The following is a 26,356-nucleotide window of genomic DNA, read 5'->3' on the forward strand; positions in this document are numbered from 1 at the left end:
GTCATTGAGTTTGTGTTTGTGTTCTATTTGCAGCCAAGAATAATTAACCAATAGATAAAATGGGATTTTAGGAAAAGTGAGATGCTAATATAAACATATAGTTTTGTGTCTGAATTTTAAAACTCTTCCATTCTATAATGTTTGCTCCCTTCAAGAACTGATGTTTAAGCTGGCATTGTGGCTTACACCTTTAATCCTAGCACTCAGGTGGCAGAGGCAGATGGATTTCTATGAGTTCGAGCCTAGCCTGGTCAACAAAGCCAGTTCCAGGACATCCAAGACTATACAGAGAAACCCTGTCTAGAAAAACCAAACAACAACAACAAAGCCCCTGATATTTAATGGTCATAGTAAAATATTCCCCACATCAAGGTAAACACTGCTCATATGCCTGAGGTTTCTGATTGCCTGTCTCTTTGGCTCCTCACTCAGGTAAGAGTACTTTTGCATCCTTACCCAGCCCTAGCCCAGGCTGCCTCTCTAATTGCCATGCTGGCAGTGGGCAGGGACATTTGCAGATTGGCTTAACTGACAGTGCACATGTCAGGACAATGGTCTGTCTCCCACTGGGATCTTCAGACTTGCTCCTGTGGCACAGCACATGAAAGCTCTGCTGTACTTGGGAACGTCACTGGAATATTGACTTTTTTCTCTTATCCCCACTTTTTGCTGACACTGAGAAGACTGCTGCTATTCATTTGTAGAAGGCCTGTTCTCACATCAGCAGCTGTAGGATGAATGGTGACATCCTTGAAGTTAAGTAGAGGAAAATCTGCTCAAATGAAAACTTGCTGCTAACTTGCTCTGCTTTCGGCATGGAGCTCCTCAAGAAGCATGTTTGCAAAAACTATTGGCTTCCTTAGACTGTTCTTACGTAGATAGTGATTATTTTAGACATGATGTCACTTTTGTATCCCAAGGCCTGAAACTCAATATGTCATATCTGAGACCCTCCTGCCTCAGCTTCCTGAGCAGCTGAGGTTGCTTATGCATACCACTTGGGCCCACACATGGATACGGACTTGAATGCCTAACTTTTTGCTCTAATTGGCTGCAGCACATATGACCCAAATGGCAGATTTCCAAAACAGGGCATATTACCATTCCTGTAACACATGGAAATAACAATCTATACAGTGCTCTGATCATTTATAATTGGTGTCATAAATTGGGAGTGGCAAGGCCTGGAAACTGACCCTATCAGGGTTCCTATTCTGATGATGGAGAGTTTGTAAGGTGTGAGAGAAGTTGCTCTTTGCCCTTCCAGTTACACTCCCTGTTTATGCTTTGCACCTTTTAACTTACTGTGAAAGTATAAGCCTGTGTCCCCATTTGAGCATTTAACTCATGAGCTAGAACAGAACTTATTTCTTTTAATAATACATTTATTAATTGAGATTATTTTTCAAATATTTTTGTCATCTTGTGACACTTATGATATTCTCTGTATTGTGGTGTGTGTGTGTGTGTGTGTGTGTGTGTGTGTGTGTGTGTGTGTTAGAAAGGTGGGTGAGTATGTGTATACTTAAATTTGAGCAATACATGTATCTGTGCTCTTATGATCCAATGATATTTGGGCTTTAGCTATGTGTTCAGTCCTATGCTATTATATCAAAAATATGATATTTGAAGCTGGGTGAGTCCTATGTCCTCAATGCTTAAGTAGGCTCATTATTGACACAACAAAACCTCAATTAAGATGTTTCAAGAAACAAAGTTCCTCTGATATACTTGGTACTAAACCAAAACATCCCTTCATGTTGGTTTGGGTACCATTATTGGTTTTAAACCTCACTACTAAAATTTCCCCTGTAGTTTGTTAATTTCTCGTCTTGCTTTAAGGTACTAAGGAAGTGACAAATCTTCTATTTACTCATGTTGCCATGCTGGGATCAAACCTAGGGCCTTATGGATGCTTAGCAAGTAATTTACTACTGAACCACACCCCCTGACCAACAAATTTTCTGAGGAGGATTCCATACCTTGTTTAGAATACTGAGGCTTGTATATCAGCTTTTACCATGTGGATCTCTGGGGACAGAAGACAGAGGCAGAAGGGTCCGATCTGTTTTATGTGTTGGTCACACTCTCCAAAGGGAAGAGTGTGCTTGCCTGTTGAGTTAATGGAATAATCCTATGAATTGAATTCTCTCTAATTAATTGAGGTTTTCCTGTTCTTAAGTTAAAATGTGAAATGGCTTCCAACTTTTAATTGGGCATAACATACATATGGGTCATTTTAGAGGCAAGCCACAAATCTGGTTTTTTTCTTTCCATTGTGGTTACATGGGGACTTTGGGCTCATTCTGTAACATTCTTAAACTCTGCCTAATGGTCTTTAATTAATTGCATTGATGAAGCTCATGAAGCTCTTGCAGTGGTGTCATTGAAGGCAAGTTCAGTTAAAGACTCTTCCTCTTCCTTCTTTTGCCATCATTTGCTCCCCTCTGTCCCCTTTTTTTTCTCTCCCTCTTCTTTTCTCTCATTCACTGTCAGGAAAGACTACCTTTGAAGGGACAATTCTGTACCGCGCTGCACCGGGAAAGACGGAGGGCCACAGACGCTATTACAGTGAGTGACCTTAACAGCAGGTGGCAATCATAAAGATAAGATCTGGGCACCTGTGGGTTTTGATGCAGCTGTGCTTTTGCTGAGCTGCCTGTGCTTATGCCAAGTGTCTGTGTGAATTTCTGAACCAAGGACATGGGCTTATTTGCCTCCAATAAGTGCCATTTCCCTGGTGTGTGCTACAAGAGCATTCTCACCACCAATTCCTGGTGCTGTCTTGTTTGCTTTCTGCCTTTCTCATGTGTATGACATGTATGCATGAACCATGTGTGCAGAGAATGAAGCAGTAGTTTTTGTCATAGCAATAAAAGATGGCTTCTGGTGGAGACATCAACCTCTCCTAGTTACCGCTTTTTCCAAGTTGGTCATTTGTCATTTGTGTGGTTCAAAGAAAGAAGATTTTGGCATGGAAGTCCATGCCAGATCCAGTGTTTTGCTTTGCTCATCTAGCTAATCACCACACGGCAGACTTCTTTTGGCAGGACCCATGTGCAGCTTTTTGTGTTATAAAATAAGGCTGCCAAAAGTTTAAGAAATGAGATATATGAATTAATTTCATGATGCCCTCAGAACAGTTCCTGTTATATCACAAGCACTACATATGAATGTGTTAAATTAGAAATGATCAAGGACTGATGGGTGATGAAACCAGGGTGAATTGCACCACAGTGGACAGCTGTGGGACTGGCAGAAGCAAAGTTTAGGAGGTTTTGTTTTGTTTTCATCGGGAGTGAAGGAGATCCACTGTGGTACAAATATACTCAGATCCATGAATTATACACATACATGTAAGGAAAGATGTTGAGACAAGAGCACCAGAACTGTCCTCACATGGTTGAAGTGAAGGTACATTTCTTTCTATTCCACTCTGAACAGATGCACAATTCTGCTGCATATGACTTGGCATGCAGTGTGCTTCTTGTGCTCAGTGGGGAGATCTGATCTTGTTCATCTCCATGCCATGCCCTGACCACATGTCTGGATGTCACACCAGTATATAATGGCAAAATACTAAAGTCATTTCCGAACCCTCATAGCCTTTTACACTATCTCTTCATGGACCAGTAATGTGCCCTTCATAATCTGGCCCTGACCTACATTCCACTTGGTTGGATGAGCTGCCTGAGAGTGCCCTCTAGCATTCAGAATATGATATGGGGACATTTTATAAGAAGATACCCATGATAGGCACTAGTAGGTAAAAGGAGTACCCAACATGAAATTAAAGTCACCTTTCTTTCCTTCCAAAGGGAAAGAACTAGATTTTTGCATTATTACATCAGTGCAAATATTTGGCTGTATAGTTTGTATTCTTAAAAATTATAGAATAAAGCTGCCAGAATTTCTGGAAGAAAAATCTGCCGTGTGTTTCCTTCCCAGACCATGCTTGTGTGCAACTATTCCCTGTATAATAGATTATTTCTTACAAGTACTAATATAAGGTTATTGATATAAGCCTGAAGACAGCAAATCCCTACAAATGGAAACTTGATGAAATTAGGGTGACAGTAGAGACCAGGTTATGGCTGTAGCTAATGGCGAACTATGGAAGAATCGCCTGAATTTGTCTTTCTGAAGAACTAAAACAGAGTCACTCTACTCTGTTTTCCCTGCTGCCTTCTGGTGGTGGTGGAGGGGGTGGTGATGATGGAGGGGATAGTGGGGGTGGTGGTGGGAGGAGGAGAAGGAGATGGTGGTGGGTGATGGTGGTATGTGATGGTAGGTGATGTGGTTTCTTTACACTGTTTATTTCACCCTCGATGGTTCATTGCAAACATGAAAATAATATGCAAGCCACTTATAACATACAAAGAATCCATACAGCATCCAAAATAAGAGCATGTTAAAGGGGAAAATGACACAATATTTAGACTCCAAAATTATATCTCCAGCATGGGTATTCCCAGAAACAATCAACACATAAATACACAAATGGATAGCTAATCCAGGGGTTCTCCATGTTTGGACACACCAATCTGGTTATGTGAAGTGCAGTTGGCACCCTCCTTATTATGTCCTCCATTTCTGCTTACAAATGCTGTGCGTTAGTTAACTAAAATATGCAACAGCTATCTTCCCCCTCCCCCACCCTTTTGGCTTAGACATACTGCTTTATGGAAAATGGCAGCAACAAAGGAAACCATTGTTCTAAGGTTTTGATTCTGAAAGCCGTTAGCAATCTGTAATGACCTTTCTATATTTTATCTGTTTGCATTTAACAGTTTTTCCTTGCTCTGAGACTTCCTCACTTAAATGACTTCAACATTGTATGATATTCTATGTGAACAATTACTTGGTGCATCATTCCTAAGAATTAGGCAGCCCCAGAAGCTAATGTAAAATTGGCCAAAAGCAAAATAAATTTCAAGGCATTCTTTATCTTCAAGGGCATTGTTATGGTCAGGAGATACAGAATAAATGGCCAAAAGCTGTCCTACACATACAGAACCTTGGAGATATTTGGTTTAGTGACAGAATTTAGTATTCCAAAAAATATCCTTTGAACCCTTTCCTTTGCTGGCATAACTGATGTCCTGACTACCAAAGGAAGAATGTATGCCCGGAAATTAACAGATTCAAATAGGGTCTTCCTTTTAGGAAATCTAGTGTGGGCAGAGCCTAGGGATCAAGCTCTGGGGAGGTGAATGTTGACACTGTCTTGTGATAACTCTCTGATAAACCTCCCAACATATGGCACAAAAAGGTTAAAAGGAAAACACTGGTCATATCTCCAGTGTTTTAGGGTTAGGATTCTGGCCTCTGGGAAGACAGTTTTCTTTCCATCTTTAACAAACACCATCATCTTGCTAGGTAACACTCTCTTCATGTCAAGTTCAGTTTAATGCTTTCTTAGAGGAACATGCCTGCATGCATTTATTCTTTGTGAAGCCATCCAAAGAGATTTAAGTCTTTGGCAGTCATAATTTTGTGTGGTTTAATTGCTAATTTGTTTAAATCACTTTTAGCTTTACAGTTTCCCTTTAGGAAATGTTACCTTCATTGCTAATTGCTAATTGACATGAATCAGAGAATTTAGAGGTACAGTATGTTGTGGTACTTACTGAGTGGGAAGGCCAGGTATAGGCAGGAAGGAGGATTGGTATTACACAAGCCATGGGTAAAAATTTTGGATCAGAACCAGGCTTTGGCTGAAGCATGTAAAATGTCATATATACAATGAGATCAGCATGAAATTAGAGTTTCTGAAAAGGTATTTTGATTCACTGCTTAAAATTAAAGTCTGGAGGTAGGAAGACCAAACAAAACTGAGATAGCCTGAGTCAGCATACTCAGCCCCCTGAATACAGAAGCTTTGTCACACTTTGAGAGATGGCTTTTGGCCAGCTGTGAAGTTCTTTATTGTGGCCTCTGGCTGATTTCTGATCTCTTTCTCTCATCCCCACTGTTGACAGGCCTAAGAGAAACCACAGGCTCTGAGAGTGATGGGGGTGATTCAAGCAGTACCAAGTCTGAAGGTGCCAATGGGACAGCAGCAACTGCAGCCATCCAGCCCAAGAAAGTTAAAGGAGTGGGGTTTGGAGATATTTTCAAAGACAAGCCAATTAAACTAAGACCAAGGTCAATCGAAGTAGAAAATGACTTCCTGCCGGTAGAAAAGGTATGTTTGACAATTTCTGTTTGACTTCATTGTAATGTGGAATATCCAAAAGTAGGTTGTGGGCTTTGATTTAATGTCTTTCTTGCTCTGTATTTGCCACCCCTCCCTTGAGTTCCCCTTCTCTGCAGGAATGGTTTCCCTCCTGCTTACTTCTTAGCACTGTGTTTGTCAGCTTTCAATAAATATAACAAAATACAGCTTGAGATAATTAATTTGAGTGTGTGATAGGACAAAATAGCTTACCCCGTCAGCTGGATAGCAGAGAAGGGATAGGGTTGGAATCCTCTAATCTCCTTTAAGAGCACATGCCCAATGACCTAAGGACCTCCCACTAGTTCTCAAAGGTTTTACAACCTCCTGATGGTACTACTCTGAGCATCAGGTCTAACACACAGAACTTTGGAGGACTTTAAGGAATACATATCTCTTTTACAAAATGTTTCTCAGAATGCCTTTTCAAATGGTTCAGCACTTCTCCATCTCCTTTCCAGAGAAGCCCCCTCATACCTGAACCCAGCTAAATATATGACACTGACCACTTTCAGATGCCCTAAAATCTCTCTCTAATTCTTTGTACTCAAGTATGTTGATTGTGTTTATGCAGTGGAGAAAAGCAATTGTGTGGATTTTTTCCCCTAAGAGTTAGGTAGAGACAATTTCATGAAGACTGCAGAAAGGAAGTCTCCTGTGTGTGTGCAGGAATGATGGAGACAGCTTGTGTTCTGATTCCCTGGGTTGCTCCCATCAGGAAGCTAGCTGTTTTCTTCTGCTTCTGGTTCTGGGCTGGTGAGAAACAGACAGCATGTTGCTGCTGAGTACATGGTTGCTATGGCAACCCACCCAGAGCCATAGCGCTGTGGCTACTGCTGACGTCTACTGTGGTACACTTCTGAGCATCATATCCTTGCTTGGGAGTTGATAAATACTGTGGAATTTTCCAAATTATAATAGCTACACTCACGCTGTGCTTAAGAAATATTTGTTAATTTGATTTAGTGTTAAGTTTTTGCTTTGACATTTGTGCCAGCAGGTTTGGGATAGGGTACTGGCAACATTTCTAATTCAGGGTTTATCATTGTCTTGGGGTTTTCATTTGGTCAGTGAGGTCAAATTTTAAAGGTTGCATCACCATTTGCAACACCTGCACTACCCACCCAACCCCTAGCAATTTTCCATAGTGCCTGTAAGCATCAGAAACAGCTTCAATGGGTGGGGGGCATTTTGGAAATTTAGTGCCTTAGGGAAAAGGCACAGAGGGGGAAACTGGAGCATGCTTCACATAAACTCTTCCCTTGTTTAAATGTTGCTGAACCAGTATTGATTTTTCAGTAATGAATATGTGATGTTGCCTATGATCTGAAAACTATGTTGTTAGTGTCTGAACTTGTAATCACATTTTTGTTTCCCATGGCCACATTCAGATTCCATGAAGTCACCACAAAAAAGTGAGCACCCATCTTGACAACGAATGATGGGTGGAGTTTTTCTCCATTTTATTCAAGTATTTGAAAAGAATATGACCACTGAATCAATCAAGTTGGCATGACGTATATATGCATGACTTATTATTGCTATTAATAATATTTGTTTTACTCAAATATGTGATGAATCCAAGGTGTTTCAGTGAGTGCTCAACTGTGCATGCAAATTTGATTTCATCTTTAGTAAGTAGTAAAGTTATATGCTTGCCAAAAAAATAAATAAATAAGTGACACACTGGAAGACAAACAAATAATATTTGTTTTAGGTGCAATAACATATTGAGTTATTAATAGTGATATCAGTGTCAAATATAAAACTTTTCTCTCTCTCTCTCTCTCTCTCTCTCTCTCTCTCTCTCTGTGTGTGTGTGTGTGTATGTGTGTGTGTGTGTGTGTGTGTGTGTGTGTGTGTGTGTACGTGCACATCTGTACATGTGGAGAAATCTGATGTTGGTGTCAGAAATCTAACTCTTTTCTCTCTACCATATTCATTGAGTCAGAGTTTAGCAGTCAAACCCAGAGCTTAAAGACATGGCAAATCTACTAGCCAGCATGCTCTGAAGATCCCTGCATTCTGAGGCTGAAATTGCAGCCATGTAACTTTTTCAAGCGTTCTGGGGATCTGAACTCCAATCCTCTTGCTTGTGTGGCAAATGCTTTAACTCCCTAGACATTTCCCTAGCCCCTGTTTATTAATTCTGGAGATGAGATCTCACTGTGTGACCTTTGAACTCCTGGGCTTAAACAACTGCTCCAGCCCTGCAAGTGCTAAGACTATAGGTATGTGTACCTTCTTGCCAGCTAGTCCAAGTTTATGTCTCAGCTCATTTTTTTCAAGAATTACAGAGCTTTATGCTTGCTTCTCTATCATTTCCACCCAGAGATTCTAATTCCTATCAGTTTATCCAAATCCCCAAAATATCCTCCTCATCCCACAACTTTCCCCATCTCAGATGAAGGCAGTGCCATAGCTCTTTCCTTTTATTCCCTTGTGGTTGTGTCTGACTAATTGATTAGGAAACCCATCACCTCTCCCTAACTATGTCTAGCATCTGTGTATCTGTATCTTATCACCCTAATAGGGCTCTTTGTTTCTTCTCACTGTTGTGCACTTTGTACATAGCACATACTTATGGAAGGTAGAATGTTTTAGAATGTATTAACACGGTGCTTTGGAGATTGCAGACATCTGTAGAGCAAGAGAGCTGATGGAACAATAGACCAGGTGCACAGCTGAAAATAAAGCGATTGTATGGTTAATAGTTTCTTTGTGAAATAGCGTATTGGTGGTAGTGACGTGAAACAATAACTTTATCACAGTTATGTGCTGTATATGTATTGTGTGTATGTATGTGAGTACATATACATATATCCTGATTCCTGATTTCATGCAGAGTGACACCATGTGCTAGAAGTTCCCTTGATCCAATGTGAAGCCTTGGAAGCAAATATAAACTTCCCAGCTTGCTTGAGTGGCTGTAGGCAATGTTTCTAACATCTGAAATGATTTAAAACTATCTCTACTCCCTATTGTTGGTGCAATGGGTAGTTGCATAGATTTATGGAACCATTATGTTATTATACAATCTAGCTTGAGAGCCAATGAGTGTGATACTGTTTTATTAATGTACATCCTGGTTCTTTTCACTTTTGAGATGGTTTTGTATTCAAAATTTATGTTTAAAGAAGAAAGTTTCCCTTTACAATGGAACTTGCTGCTTTGATTTTGCAGAAGCAAATTGGATCTTGCATGACAGAATTTGGTATGTGAAGCCAAAGTTCGTCTCCTACTTAGGGTGGGACAGTTGATCCTCTGACATGGCTGATTTGATAATTTGTATGAGGAAAGAAGGGATCTGACAAAGACTCATCTCTCTCTGCCTCTCTTTCTCTTTCTCTTTCTCTTTCTCTTTCTCTTTCTCTTTCTCTTTCTCTTTCTCTTTCTCTTTCTCTTTCTCTTTTCTCTGTCTCTGTCTCTGTCTTTCTCTCTGTCTCTGTCTCTGTCTCTCTCTCTCTCTCTCTCTCTCTCTCTCTCTCTCTCTCTCTCTCTCTCTCTCTCTCTGTGTGTGTGTGTGTGTGTGTGTGTGTGTGTGTGTGTGTGTGTGTGTGTGTGTGTGTGTGTGTATTTGTGGGGAAGGTATGGGTATATGTACACATGGAGGCCAGAAGTCAACATTGGGTGTCTTCCTCCATCTCTCTCTGCTATCCACATCTCTCTCATCTCTCCACAGGGTTTCCTCACAGAACTTAAAGCTCACCTGTTAGCGAGTTTGAAGCCTCAATAAGCTCCATGTATTTGTCTGTCTCTGCCTCCCAGTACTGGGTTACAGATGTTTGCTGCCATGTTTGAATTTTAAGTGCGTACTGGATATCTGAACTCAGGTCCTTATGCTTGCATGGCAGATATTTTACCAACTGAACCATCTCCCAAGCCCCTGTATATTTGTTTAATCTACAACACTCAAAGCTAATGATTAGAGGGGAGGTACTAAAAAACAGCCCTTTACCAACCCTGAAAAAAAGAAGTAGTGAAGCCAGGCTTGATGTTATACACCTTAATTGTAGCATTCAGGAGACTGAGGCGAGATAATTGAAAATTTGAGGCCAGCCAGTTACAGTCATCCTGAGCTATATAGAGAGTTTGTTCTAAAACAACAAACTAACTAGCCAACCAAAAAGCAGTGAATATTATTATTTTTGTTTCTTTTATTAAGATATAAGGAGAGACCCCATATACACTCTTTTAATACTATAAAATGGATATACCTGTGAACAATTTGTATAATGTACCATTTAACTGGAATATTTGCAGATGAAATGGTATAGAGGAGACAATATTAGTGGTGAATTGACAATTGTGTTTTGTGAATCAAATTGTGTGTAGCCAAGGATGACCTTGAACTTCTGATCCTCCTGCCTCTGCCTTTCAAATGCTGGGATTGCAGGCATACGCCATCTAGCTCATGAGTGGTAGTTGTTGAAAGTGAGTTTGATATATACTTTGTGTATGTTAGAAATTCTTTTGGTAGAGATTACAGAAAAGGAAACTTTTGGGGAAATGTTTCTGTTTGAATTAAACTTAGATATAAGTGTTAATCTATCAATAGGACCTGGAGAGATGGCTCAGCAGTTTAGAGCACTTGGTGGTGAGTCACTCAGATAATTGCTTCCCACTAAACATGTAGGTAAAGGAATGGCAGATGTTACAACACTTGTAAATAAGTTGCAGATGCTTGCGTGAGGCCCACAGCCTAACTTGGTATGGTTTTTTTATACAGAATAGTCCTTGCTTTGGTGCCAAATTGTTTATTCCATGTTTGAACTCTATAGTCATGACTAGTCTTGGCTCCTCTAATCATTTTGGAGGCAGTCTTTTTAGCCAGGATGAAAAGATATATTGAAGCATTATGATTTGGCAGGTTGGTAATGTATAATGGTTTTTACAGGGAAAACTTTTAAGGACCTCTTTTCCCAGGCCATTCTGGTTTAGTTTGTTTCTTTTAGTTATTTCTGACATCTCTTTCTTGAAAAGATTTTGTTTTTCTATATTTCTACTAGGTTTTATTTGTGGCAGTCTCTTTTTCAACTCCCATCAGCTTGAATCTTATTTATCAAATTACAGTCACTCAAATTAACACCTTTATGATATCAACATTGAAGCATTTGTTTGTGGCAGAGAATTAAAATTTAAATTGTATGTAAATGGAAGTTGTAAATCAATTGTTTCAATCAGCCAAATTGCAGTTAAGAGAATTTTAATATTTTCTTTCACATCTCTGGTAGTCTTTTTATCCATTCTAGTAAAAGTTCATTAAACTTTATAGTAGAATTAAACCATATAAGCACCAGGTGACAGTCATAGTTGGGTAAAGTGATACATGCCTGTGTTTCTAGCATACAAGAGGTAGAGGCAGGGGATCACTGCAAATTAAAGGCCAGCTTGGTTTATATATTTTCTAGGCCATCCAGTGCTACATAGCAAGATTCTATCTCAAACAAAGTAATGACCTATGCTGAAAATAAGAGATTGGAGGCCAAGGAGATGGCTCAGCAGACAAAGACCCTGCCATTCAGCTTAGTGACTTGACTTTGATCCTCAGGACCCACATGGTGGAAGGAGAAAACTCAGCCCCATACAATGTACTACTGCACTTGAATACACCTCTGTGACACTTGTATACACTACCACCCCCTCTCTCATACTTGCACCCATCTCTCCCTCCCTCTAAATATAAATTTAAAAGTAAAAGTGTTAGTTTCTTTTATATTGCTGTGATAAGACATGACATCCAAGTCAATTTGTAGAAGAAAGAATTTATTTGGGGCTTGAAGTTCAGAGGGCAAATCCATGACTATTATTTGGGGCTTGAAGTTCAGAGGGCAAATCCATGACTATCATGATGGGGAACATGACAGCAATCAGGTGGGCATGGTACTAGAATAGTAGCTGAGAGCTAAATCTTCATCCTCAAGCAGGAGGCAAAGAGTCCAAACTAAAAATGGTGTAGTATTTTGAAACATCAGAGCCCATCCCCATCCAAGAAGGCCACACCTCCTAATCCTTCCCAAATAGCTCCACAAACTGGGAACAAAGTATTCAAACATATGAGCCTATAAGGATCCTTTTCATTCAAACCACCATAATGTCCAATCCTTTAAAGAGAAGCAAGCTCCAGGATAGGCTCCAAAGCTACACAGAGAAACCCTGTCTCGAAAAACCAGAGAGAGAGAGAGAGAGAGAGAGAGAGAGAGAGAGAGAGAGAGAGAGAGAGAGAGAGAGAGAGAGAGAGAGAGAGAAACAAGCTCTCAGGAGCCCCAGGAGCTAATATATTTCGACTAATCAAAAATGACAGGCTAACATTTAAAAAATCATCTAAGACTTAAACTATTGGATATTCCTTATCTGGATGGGAAGATAAGATTATATGGCATCTTTTGATTGGAATTATAAGAATCTTTAGATTAGAAACTCCATGGCTTTCATTGAGCAGATCATATTATGACTCACACTGGTTAAATGAAGCTTATGGGTTTTCAAGCTTCACTTTATTTATTCCCATTGTATCCATATTCCCTTGACTAGAAAAAGTGGGGCCAGGGTTGGTAGGGAATTTGAAGCAGTATGGCAGGGGTAATATTATTTTTAATCATGTGTGTGTGTGTGTGTGTGTGTGTGTGTGTGAGAGAGAGAGAGAGAGAGAGAGAGAGAGAGAGAGAGAGAGAGAGAGAGAGAGAGAGAGAGAGAGAGAGAGAGATGAGCCATGTGCCCCATGTGAATGCAGGTGCCTGTGGAAGTCATAAGAAAGTACTAGATCCCCTGGAGCTGGGGTTACATGTGGTTGTAAGCTGCCTTATGTAGGTGCTAGGCAGAATACTCTGGTCCTCTGAAAGAACAACATGTGCTCTTAAGTATTGAGCCATCTTTCCATCCCCGTGGTTCTTTTTGACACATTGGATGCTTCCTGCTGTTTTATGTGTGTTTAACATGTGTTTTCTGAAACACTCAGCCTAGTGTGTTTTCTAAGAAATAACTAACAGATCATCACCAAGATTTACATTCTCAGAAGCTCTTTCAACTGTATTTCTAAAGACTGTGGATAGAGTTCATTTGGTAGAGTGCTTGCCCAGCATGCAGAAAGCCTATCGTTTGTTCCTCAGCACTATATAAGTAAGATGTGCTCCTGTAGGGTTATAATCAGGAGGTACAGGCTGGAAGATCCACAGTTCAAGATCAGCCTCAGCTACACAGTGAGTTTAAAGCCAGCCTGAGGCCATGTGAAATCCTACCTTAAACCCCTCCAAATGCTGTGTTTTTAGGAGTACTATAGGCTAGGTTCAAATCCCAACTGTGCCTCTTTCTGGGACAAGTTAGTCACTCAGTGCTTTATGTTCCCCATCTTTAAAATTAGAAGAACAAGATGTTCTGTCACTTGGGGATTCCTTGAGGATTAAGTAATATGTACAAAGATTAGAAAAGTGCTTGTCATATAATATTCACTTGGTTAAGGTTCTTTTTTATATTTAATTTTTTATTAGTTCAAATTAGGAACAAGCTTGCTTCACATATCAATGCCTTCTCCCTCTCCCTCCCTTCCCCTCAACTCTCAACCAGCCCCCCATCCCATCCCCCTTTACTCCCCAGGGGGCTCCCCAAAGTCCACCATATCATCCTGGGCCAGGCCTGGGCTGTCCCCCAGGTGTCTGGGCCAAGAGAGCATCCCTTCATGTGGGATGGGTTCTCAAAGTCCCTTCTTACACTGGGGAAAATACTGATTCACTACCAGGGGAAAGGAGTTGTTATAAACAGCAATACCTTTTCTAGTACCTTTGCTTTAAGTGTGTGTATATGTATTTCATGTAGTGTATAAATGTGTATGCCAGAAATTGATGTCAGATATCTTCCTCAGTCATTCTCCACCTTTTTTATTTTAAATCAGTCTCACTATGTAGCTCTTTTCTTTAGAACTTGCTCTGTAGAGCAGGCTGGCCTTGAACTCACAAAGATCTGCCTGTGTCTGCCTCCTGAGTGCTGGGATTAAAGTTATGCACTTCCTGGCCTGGCCTCCACCCTAGTTTTTGGGTCAGGATCTCCCTGAACCTGAAGCTCATCGGTTTGCCTAGACTAGCCGACCAGTGAGTTACAGGGATCCTGTAACTACCCAGCACCAAAACCGTGCTGTGCCTGGTTTTACCTGAGTGCTAGAATTCCTCATGTTTGCATGGCAAGCACTTTACCAACTGAGCCATCTCTCCAGCCCAAATTTCCTTAACTTTTGATTACGGGAGATTTGAAACTCCAACAGTAGACTTGAATTTTGCTATACTTGTGGTCTGTTTGTTTCGTATTACCAAGTCTGAAATGTCAGCCACTAGAAAGTAAATGCCATAATTTGGGACCTTGTCTGCATTAGTCACCATTGTATTTACAATTCCTTGAAAAAATATTAAAACTGCTATGTATCATTGGTTTTCAGTAAATGTTTGTGGACTAGATAAGTGAAGACTGTGTTTTGTCTTAATCCAGTTAAAATTATAAAGGAAACTCATTGTTTTTGTGTTGTGCTTGTGGTCTAGCTGAAGATTGCTTTTTCGTTCATTCATTAATTGCCTCACTTACTCATTTATTGAAGCATCACCAGATTTCTTGTATAGATCATCAATGGTACTCTGAGATTTCTCTGTAAATGAATGAATGGGTGACAATCCCCACTGAAAGATTGGTTGGGTGGTATGTCTAGAACAGTGCTTCTCAATCTGTTGGTCGTGACCCCTTTTTTGGGGGGTCATATGTCAGATATCCTGCATATCAGATGTTTATATTACAATTCATAGCAGTAGCAAAATTAGAGTTATGAAGTAGCAAGGAAAATAATCTGATGGTTGAGGGTCACCATAACTCGATGAACTGTATTAAAGAGTTGCAGCATTAGGAAGGTTGAGAACCACTGGCCTACATGCTGTATTTACATATTAAGTCAGAGTGGTTTTGCTTGTTTGTTTCCCTGGATGATTACTGATTTGGATAGGGTCTGTCTGATCTAGTTAACTGGAATTTAACTTTTCTCTCCCAAGTCATGCCTTGGCTCAGTCATCATTTCTGGGCTTCTCATTTGATACCATGGATTGTCCCCAAACCTTTTATTTTATGTTTTGTTTGAGACGGGGTATCACAGAGCCTAGTCTGATTTTCAACCCACTATGTAGGTGGGGTTGATAATGAACTCTTGGTTCTCCTGTTTCTGTCTTCCAAGCTCTGTGATTATAGGCATACACCACCATGCCTGTATGGATTATCCTTTTATCTGACAAACATGTATGTATGAAGGTCCCTCCAAGGCAAGGACATGGACTAGCAGAGTTATGTCCACATTGTCAGTGAGAATCAGGAGAAAGGAAATTTCCTGGGATGTGGAAGGGAGTTTCTAGAGATATTTTCAAGGGAAGTGATTCCTGAGCAGAACATTCAAAGATGATGGGCAGTCATGGTACTGGCAGGATGTGTATGGATAAGGAGAAAGCATGATTACATTGATGGAGCAAACAGGTAGATTGGGCTAGAGGGCAGGGACTGTTGTGTGGTGATGGTGGTAGGTAGCTGTAAGGGAAGTGGTACCTCTTTCCACAGGACTTTGCCAGCCTGCTTATAGGCTGCACTTTTTTTGGGTGGACTAGCACATTGGTGGAGGAGTTCAGCTGTGTAACAGCATGATTTGCACTTTAGGGAGATAACTAGGGAGGTGCCTGGGAATGTGTTCTAGAGATTGAAGAGGAAATAGCTAAGAGAATTGCCAGCCCAGGGCTCTGTGGTTGGTGACTAATTGGCTAGACACCAAGAACTTCTAGTAGCTCCTGGAAAGGGGCAGATGGGCCCACCTCATGCACACTCTTTAAGCCAGACTGCCATTGCCTGGGTTGGCAGCAGACCTGACAGAAGAGCCAAATTTCCTTTCAAAGAAAATTGTTCTGTGTGTTTTGGGAACCAAAAAGCCAGGAGTCAGCATTCTATTATCTTTGTTCATAGATGAACTAGCCATAGATTAAAAAAAAAGTTTGGAAGGTTTAAATACATTTGTGTTTATACATATGAACATAACTGTGTATATGTATAAATATTACCTATACATTTCATTTATATATACATGGACATTCAACAAATTTATCTTCCCCAATCAGTTCTTCTTCTTCTTCTTTTTTTTTGAATCAGGCTCTCATGTTGTCTAGGCCAGATTCAAACTCACTATGTAGTCCAGGGTACCCTTGAACTTCTATAATCATCCTGTCTCACCCTCCAAATACTGAGACTAGAGGTGTGTGGTTCTGTGCACACCTGTCCTAAATACTATTTGTTTATTTATGTAGATTTTCTGAGACAGGGTCTCAAGTAGCCCAACAAGATCTTGAACTCACTATGAAGTTGTAGATGCTCTTGAACTCCCCAGCTTCTTGTCTCTGTTTTCCAAGTGGTGGGATTACATACAGGCCCGTGCCACCATGCTCAACTTTTAATTTGTTTTGGTTTTCTAATTAGTTTTTAAATTAGTTCTCCATTGTGGAATAATTTTAGATTTATAGAGAGGTAGTAAAGTAATACAGAATTTCTGCATACTCCATACCCAGCTTTCACTACTGTTAACAGCTTATGTTAATACAGTATCTGTTGTAATGCCTGAGCCAATGTCAATGTGTGATTATTTATTAAAGCCCAAACTTTATTCAGGTACCCTTAGTTTTTATCCATTTTTTATCCACCCTTTTCTTTAATTCTAGGGTGTCATTCAGGATACTGCATCATATTTAGTCACCCTGACTCCTTAGATTCCTCTTGTTTTGGTGACCTTCATAGTTGTAAATTTTGTAGAATGTTCTTAAATTGGCATTTGTCTGAAGGCTTTCTCACAATGGAGGTTCATTTGTGTTACACCATATACCGAGGGCTCATGTTATCTAAATAACTTACCATTTTCACTGTTAACCTTGTTCACCTTGACTGAGGTGAGGTTAGGCAGGTTTGTCCCCTGGGAAGTTTCATTGTTGTATTTTATTTTGATTTGCTTCCTTTCCATATTATACTCTTTTGGAAGAAGTCACTCTGTAAACCCTATACTTAGGACCTGGGGAGTTAGACTGCACTTCATCGAGACAGGAGTATATAAATGAATTGAAATTTCTCTGGGATTCTTTGTTCTCTCTCATCCTAATTAGGTTTTGATAAGGTGATTTCTTATCTGTGTTCTGCATTCCAATGCTAATTCCCCAGCACTTGCATCACATTTGCCATTTACACCTAGTGATATCTCCCACATTGGTTTCATGTATGTCATATATAAACAGATCTGTGTCGTATTTACTCAGATTATACATTTCATGAGGACAGAGACAGCATCTCATTTAAAGCCACCTACAAAGTTGGTCACAATTCCAGCAGTTAATAATTATGGAATATGTTATTTTTAAGTTAGTTTCATTAAAAGACTTAAGTATTAACCATGGTCCATTACTAAACAGGCTATCAAAGTCTAAGAATAAAAGAAAAATTGCAAGAAGAGGAGACTGCTAATTTGTGAAGTTGTCCTGAATTTGTAAGAGTAGTTTGTAATAATAGTGGCTTCCTGTGTGCCAGATTCTTCTTTAAGCATTTAGTCTTCTGTATATAATTTAGTCACCTAGACAATCCTATAGGCTTGTGCCATTATTACTATTCTTTTCTAGTTCTTGTTTCTATGAGGCATTGATTCTAACCCAGAACCTTGCACATACCAGACAAGTGCTCTGTTGCTGAACTATATATAGCCTCTGTTCCATTAGTCCTATTTTATAGATGAGGAAATCAAGGTGAACACAATTTAATTTGTTCAAGATTATATAGCTTGGGAATGACCTAGTTGGATTTTTTTTTATCTCATGTTCTGGCTCCAGAGTTTTGAACTCTTCACTGATGGGCTCTAAAGTCATTAAAATGGTGATTCATATGGTATCTCATTTAGGGAAAACACCAATGATGTTTGAATACTTCATTCCAGTCTGTTGGGATATTTCTGATGACATGATGGCAGTATTACTGTTTTTCCTAGGGGAAACCTATCCACAAAGTCAGTGCTGTTTTCCCTTTATTTTTATTTTTATTTTCAGGGTAATTTTTGGATAGTATGACTAACTTTATTTCTGTAAAAGTATTTGTATTTTTTAACATGTTATATTTTATGTATCCTCTACTCCCCAGGCATGTAATCTGTTGAAAGATAGCTTTTTATTTCTCCTCTCACATTTAAAAAAGCACATACAAGTGGCCACTGAGTCCTGCCAAATAAATAGTCAGTGTGTTCCTTGTCTGAATGGTCACACCTTTGGGCACCGGGAGGCAACCCACATTGCTGCAGAGATGTAGGTGAGGGAGGAGGACTTCTGGAGAAGCCACCCAAGCCATGAATCGGCCCTGGCTTCCTGAACCATAAACAAATGCAAGCTTTGTTCTCCCCGTTCCTCATTTGGTCCCAAGTATGACTCAGGATTAGGCTGGGTCTTCAGGCTCCGTGCCTTTGGCTGTTTGAAGGAAGTGGGAGGACTTCAGGGTAGTTTTGGGACCTTTACAAACTGAAGAGAGGAGGCCTGGCTGCATGATGGGAGAAGAGGTATTTCTTTCTTTTTTCTTTTAGAGAGGAACTAGATCCTTTTAATCTGTAGCTTATCTACAGCATTCTATAACAGGACTTGTTCTGTTTACACGGCAGTGTTAAAGTGATGATGTTTGGGCCAGCTGGAATCCCACAGTAGAGGGGGCGGTTGCTGTTAGACATATTCAGAAGGAACCTTTCAAATGTAAGAGTGATTTTCTAAAGTCAAATGTTGCACTGGAGCCATTTAGCTGATTTTTGATCCCCACCCCCATCCCACCCCACGGATTTGGTCAATTTGGCCATTAATTTTTACAGATGTTTCCAATTTCTTTGTGCCTGAGTTTTCATGTGCTCATACTGCAGAGAGTAATTTAGATGGGCAGTTTGCACAAGCAGTAACTAAACTGTTACACCATGTCACAGAGATGTTTAGCAATTACAGATGTTTGTGCAGTCAACAAATCCAGCTTGCTTTTCAGGTTAGTTTAGGAGAGAAGAACATCTCACAGAGCAAGCCAGTTCTGGGGCATTTCACCCTTGGGGGGTCACAGACATTTGGAGTTTTCCTTGTGAATATAGAAACTGTGAGTAGTGATTTCTGGGGACCCATTGCACTGCTTACTTTGGAGATACAGATATTTGCCTACCTTTGTAGGGCCGAATATTTATATTTGTGTGTGTGTAGGTGTGTGTGTGTGTATCTATCTATCTATCTATCTATCTATCTATCTATCTATCTATCTATCTATATATGGATATGGATCACTTGCTTTTCTAAAAGTTAGTCTGTAGTTGGTGGTCATGTTTCTCTGAGTCCTTCATTATTTGTCTACCTAAAAGCAGAAGTCTCTTATTTTCCAGACACAAAAGAAAATTCCCTAAATAAACCACAGGATAAGAAAAGGCTTGTGATTACTGTGTGTCTTCCATATTCCCGGTTCTCAGTGAAAACAAGAAATTTAAGGGAAGAGGCAAGGTCTGTAAAATATGTCCCTTTATGTCTTTTTCTATTGGCTTTAACTTAAAACTTTTTTGAAAACTTTTTTTAAAATGGAAAATAGTGTGGCAAGAATAAAGCTGGTTGCCTCAGCACATTAAGAGTAAGGGAATTTCTTGATTTTTTTAAACAGCATCTGTTGCTTGCTTAGGAAGACAGGCAGACATTTGAGGGAGCTTCAGACATTGACTAAAATAAAGTTCATTTACAGTAGCTTGGGAGAAGCCCCTAGGGAAAGAGGTCTGACACTTGCTGATCCTCTAATTGTAATTTTCTGAACTCAGGTTTTGTTAATTAATTTTTAAGATCAGAATACAAAGTAATGGGTTTCCTATTGGCATGTTTTTACATTTGTGTCATTATGCTTTGTTCTCGGTGGTCGTTCTCCCCCATTGTCCTCTTCTGTCCTAGTCATTCCTTACCTTCTAACTTGTAATAAAGAACCCAGAGTTTAACTTTTGCCCCAGGAAATGGCCAGAGCCTGGTAGGCTGTAAGATATGGGCAAGAAAGACTGAGCAGTTGCTGGCCCTCGGGAGCTTATCTGGCCGTCAGGCAAGGCCCTAGAGATGGGAAAAGTAGGGTGCCCTGCTGGCCCCTACAGTTCCTACTCTGCTGGCCCCTGCTGGTTCCCTCATGTTTCCAGGGCTCACTATAGGGGAGTGCTTCCTGAATCCATTTGTATGTTTTGCTTTGCTCATGTCAAGAATTCTTTGCAGTAATAGTAACAATACTAAAAACAGTGTCTCATAGTTAAAGTATATGAAGAAATAGAGACACTCTTAGTCTTATTTGGAGAAGTTGTAATTAAAATTTTATATGTATTCTCCAAGACTTTTTTCTGAGACAGAATATGCATGTCGGGCACACCTCTCATTATTCTTCCAACAACAGGGGCTTAGTACATGTGTTATGGCCCATCTTTTTCTGTCAGATAACTACATGGTATTTTTAAGGTCTCTAGCCATCAGAGGGAAACAATACTGTGTATTTAACCAAACTCCACTTCATATCTGCTCAGATTGCTTCAATCTTTAATAGTTTTTTCATACCACTTATATTAAAAACTAAGAATGTTTTCTTAGGCCTGACATGACGGCTCACATCTATAATCCCAGCACTCAGGAGGCTTAGACAGGAGAGTTTCCATGAATATGAAAACACTCTGTCCTACATAGCTCTAGGCCAACCTGTGCTACAGAGTCCCTGTCCCAAACAAACATCCAATATGTGTGTGTGTGTGTGTGTGTGTGTGTGTGTGTGTGTATTATATTTCATCCAATTATTTCCTTAAAATAAGTTTCTTCTCTTCCTCCTTTCCTCCCTCTTTCACTTCTTCCATTCCTCCATTCCTCCATCACTCTTTTCCTCCTTCTCTCCTTCCCCTCCTTCATTTCTTATTTTGAGGCAGAGTTTCATATAGGCCAAGCTGGCCTGAAATTCACTATGTAGCTGAGGGTGATCTTGAATTCATTGTCCCAACTGTTTCCACCTCCTGGGTTCTGGTGTTATAAATTTGCCATGCCTGGTTCCTTAAGCTGAATTTTTAAAAGAGAAATTTCCAGGTTTAATGACTTATGTGACTTTGATTTTGTTTTAAGTGAAACTAATGTGAACATATTGTTTCTTTACTACCAGGAGGAAAATGTTCAATTTTTGTAATCCTTCACACTTAATGTCCTCATAGAAATAACTCCCAAAAGCTTTGAACAACTGGGTGTGGTAGCAGACACCTGTAATCCCAACATTGTACAGATTAAGGTGGGAAGGATCTCCATAAATTCAAGGCAAATCTGATGTATGGAGTGAGTTCCAGACCATCCTGGGCTACAGAGATAAACTCTGTCTCAAAAATAGAGTAAAACAAACCCAAAAAACCCAACAACCCCAGAGTGTTCTACAAACTGGTTGTGGCATAAACTACATTCATACCACTGTGTAGCTGTCATTACTATTAATCTCCAGAGCTTTTGCATTTTACAAGATTCTACCCATTAAACATTAGGCCCTATAGCACCCTCCCCTACTGCTTGCAAACTCCATTCTGCTTTTTGTTTCTGAATTTATTTGCTGGATCATATGATAATTTTAAGGTTGTGAGGAACCTCCATACTGTTTTCCACAGTGGTGCTACCACATTTCAATCTCAGCGGCAATCTACAAGGTTTTGTAATTTTTCTGCATCGTCACTTGGCCATGCTATTTCCTGCTTTTGTTTTGGTTTTGATAGCAGCTAGCCTAGCAGACATCAGGTGTTTAACATGTGTCCATGATTGCTGTCATAAAAGGAGAAGGTTACCATTTTGTTTCCGTCTGATAACTGAGGAGTTAATGAGCTGGGAAAAAGGTCTTCTGCCTCAGTGTCACCACTAAGCAGCTGAATGTTTGCACAAGTACAAACAGAAGGTTGCATATCATGTGGAGGAAGAACCAGATCCCCCTTTTCCACACTCCCCAAAGAAACAAACAGTAGTATTCAGGTGCTTTTCATGTGACTTAGCCCCCTTACTTGGAAGGTTAACATTTCTCCCATGTGCTTTTGTTAATTCTAACTGATTTCATCTTAGTGGGAAAAGTTAGCTATATGGTTGATTTTACTCGTGTCTTCTACTATAGAATTGCTTGAGAGTAAGAACTAGCTGTCTTTCCTTTTATGACATATTTGCTGAATTATTTTTATATGCTAACTGATATTCTTCAATGGGGTATATAGACTTATCAGCAAATATTCTGTCATCCTTTGTTCTTTTTGACACTAATGATTATTTCATAATATCTATTCTTGAGATTGTTGGTTGCTTTTGGTTCTTGATGTCCAAGGTCATACATATGTCTGACTGGCCATTGAAATGATCATATGTTGTGTGATATTTTGGCATCACACAACAATCATGCTTTTGTACTTAGCCTGGTTTTCTGATATTCTCAACTATTTGTAAAATAGGTTTCTGACCAACTGGGGTTCAGTAGATATAATAAATTCAATGCTATAAAAAACTGGTATCATGAAAATGAACTATTCTGCTTATGTTAGTTGAATTGTGTTGTCTTTTCTTACTTTTAACGAATTTAAATTGCAGAGCTCAGTCAGCAACTTGTCTTATATTTCTTTGTAGTGTTGGAGCCCATTAAATTGGTACAAAATTCATCCTTTGCTAAGGCTCTCCATATTGGAAGCCAGATCTCCAAATAAATATGTGTGTGTGTGTGTGTGTGTGTGTGTGTGTGTGTGTGTGTGTGTGTGTGTGTGTGTGTGTGTATGCTCTAGCACACGTCCAATAGGTGCTTCACACTCAAAAAGTAACAATTCATGAACAAGGCATGAACCAGAATTTCTGTAAATGGCTCCCTTTCATCAAAAAGTCACCCTTAAAACTACTTCATGCAGCCTATGAGTCTGAGTGTTAATTGAAGTGTCACCTCAATAAAACTTATCCTTTCACTTGTAAGAATCTAGCAGGCAGGGTTTGGGAAAGTGATGGCAGAAAACTGAAGTCTGTATCACTTAAAAGTTGTATTTCTGTTTTGTTCATTTAAGTTGAGGGACTTAGAGATGGTGAGGATGAATTTACTGCTTCTTTTTCTTATTCTTTCACCAGCTAAGCATTTTTACTCACCAGAGACGTTCATATGTTTTGCTCCATTTGTTTTGGTAGCATCTTTTCAGTCTGTTCGTTTTATTTTGCCTTCTTAGTCAGGGCTAATTTCACTTTCCACCAGGAAACAGTTTCTTCTGGCTACCTTTTCTAGGCTATGAGTAGAAACTGATAATAAATGAACTGATGATGCTAAGAGTGTCATGGTTTTCGGTCACATATTTCTTCTAGGCACAATGCTTAGTTAGCCCTGTTCTGTTACTGTGCTCACAGAGCTAGATGCCTAACATATCTTGCATGTTTGATTTTATAATTTATTTTGTTTCCACCCCAATAACACCTCTATAGTTAAGCACCACTAGAAGCAGAGAATGAAGAGTTCAAACAACTCAAGTTTTTTGTGACCTTTGTTCATATATTGTTATGCTGGATAGAAACAAAATGAGGTTTTAGAAAGACCTCATGATGAGGACCTAATGAAAAAGACCTAATGAGAGGAGACTGAAAGAGGCATCTAGGTTATAGATGGATCACTAAATTTCAAAGTGTTATAGTAAAAACATGACTCCATGGAGCTGCAAAGTTGTATATTTGCATGTAAGAAAACCTTGAATTTTGTCTGCCCCAACCTTAAGAAATCAGGGTTTCTCTGTATTGTTTTAGAGCCTGTCCTGGAACTCGCTTGGTAGGCCAGGCTGGTCTCAAACTCACAGAGATCTGCCTGTCTTTACCTCCCTAGTGCTGGAATTAAAGGCGTGCACCACCAACGCCCGGCCCAACCTTAAGAAATCTTATGGTGGTTGATCTCACCATGGAATTGAGTTGACTACAAGAAGGCCAGAGATATCCTGAGGAGCTATGAGACAAGGCAGTAAATGAAAATTGGTTTTTTAAAGATTATTTTAGATTCATATATTTTATTTTATGTCTGTCAGTGTTTTAGCTGACAGATATTGGAGTTCAAGCTGGAGATCAGAAAAAGCAGCTAACTACTAGAGAGTTCTTACCTTTACCACGTCTCAGACCAAAAGTGGCATTCCTGTCCTCAGCGTGAATACAGATTGACTGACTCCTGTCTCCTCATGTCTTATATTCCTCTCTAGTGCTGGGATTTAAGGTGTGTACCACCACTGCCCAGCCTCTATGGTTAACTAATATGGCTAGCTTTTCACTCTGATCTTCAGGCAAGCTTTATTTGTTAGATCATAAACAAAATATCACCACACAACATATTTGTGCCTGTTGCCTGTAGAAGTCAGAAAATGGCATCAGATCCCCTGCAACTGGAGTTATGGATGGTTGTAAGCCACCATGTATGTGCTGGGAACTGAACCTGGGTCTAGTGTAAGAGCAACAAGTGCACTTAACTACTGAGCCATCTCTCCAGCCCCAATAAAAACTAGTTTCAACCAAAAACTAGATGTCTGGAGTTGTGGAATTAGTTGTCACAACAAAGAGAGTTAGCTAAGCAATGTGTATGAGGAAATCAGACTTTGCAGCATTTGAGACTGTTCCCTGATTCCACTAATGGCAGGAAGCATGAATATTATAAACCACGTCTGCCAGAATCATATTAAATATAATGTAATAACCCAGAAGTAACGAATGTATTGTTCAATTGAAAAGTTCCATTCCTGGTCTTTGTCTGATTTTGTCACTGTCTTCCATGAATCTGTATTGTGTTTTCCCTGTACGGAGCCTATAGCAGGTCTTTGTGTAAGGCACAAAGAGGAATTTCTGCTCTGGGAGCTCAGAAGCAAACATTGAAGCAAGCATTCTCCATTGTGACAGAAAAGGACACGGAATCACTGAAGATCAGAAAAATACATTAATGGAAATATTTTAATGGATATATTGTCTTGTCTTTAAAATGTCCCTTAAAAAATAACAGAACTGAGCATGTTGGCAGATGCTTGTGATCCCAGAATTTAGCAGGCAAGCTCAATGTCATCTTATACCACATAGCTAGTTTAAGACCAGCCTGAACTACCTGGGATCCCATCTCAAAAGAAAAATAAAAGTTAGGCATAAGTGGTGCATATTTTGAATTCCAGTATTCATAAGTCAGAGGAAGGTAGATCTCTGTGAATTTGAGGCCAGCCCAATTTACATAGTAAGTTCCATGTTAGCTGGCTAGGTAATGAGACCCTGTCTAAAAATTATAATAAAAACCAAATTAAAAAGTAACATAGTCAAATGAGAAATATGTGAATAAAATTAGTGATTTCCTGTTTTCTTCATCTATATGTTGTGTGGTTTGGTGTTTTTGTACATGTTATAGATAAAAAGAAAGGGAAATTCTTTAGCACAGAAGAGTTAAAACTTGCAAAATGAGTGGTGAAACATTTACCATTTGCTCATATGGTAAAGGATCAAATTTGTCTAAAATCAGGCATCTTAAAGAGAATTTACAGCCTTAAGAAAACTGTCTTCTTCCTCCTCATATTTTCTGTAAAAATGACACTAAATGAATGAAATGTGAATGAATGTGAAAGACAGCCAAGTATAGACCATATTAAACTTCTGCTCTACAAGACTAGAAATTATTATTTTTTAATTGTTTATTAAAGTGCCTTTATGGGTCTTGGAAGATGGCTGAGTGGGTAAGAACTGTGAAGTCCAGGGGAGCTCAGTTCAAATTCCTAGCACCCATGTAAAAGCTGGACATGGCTATACATGCCTGTACCTCCAGCCTTAGGGGGGAAAGATAAGCAGATCCTGGGAACTCTTTAGCCAGCCAAACTAGCCAAAATTTCAAGCTTCAGGTACAGTGAAAGACCTATTTAAAGAAAATAATGAAGAGAGCATTCAAGGCTCTAGGATGGCATATAAGTTAGTCATCAATCTCATAATCAGGGGAGTGCATTTAAGGTAGCCTCTCCTCCGTTGCTGAGATAGTTAGCTGGTGTCATCTTTGTAGATCTCCAGACATTTCCCTAGTGCCTGATTTCTCTGTAAACCAAAAAATGTCTCCCTCTTTTAT

At 39.6% G+C, this 26,356-nt stretch overlaps 1 protein-coding gene across 1 annotated transcript in view; it reads left to right on the plus strand.

Annotated features, from left to right (window-relative positions):
• Sh3kbp1 (SH3 domain containing kinase binding protein 1) overlaps positions 1-26,356 on the plus strand; it is a 339,181-nt gene that overhangs the window by 193,194 nt on the left and 119,631 nt on the right. The window contains exon 6 of the mRNA XM_027432702.2: positions 5,982-6,187. Within this exon, the coding sequence (XP_027288503.1) occupies positions 5,982-6,187 (206 nt within the window). The remainder of the gene's footprint in view (positions 1-5,981; positions 6,188-26,356) is intronic.

Source organism: Cricetulus griseus, chromosome X (genome assembly GCF_003668045.3).
Source record: "Cricetulus griseus strain 17A/GY chromosome X, alternate assembly CriGri-PICRH-1.0, whole genome shotgun sequence".
Taxonomy (NCBI): Eukaryota; Metazoa; Chordata; class Mammalia; order Rodentia; family Cricetidae; genus Cricetulus; species Cricetulus griseus.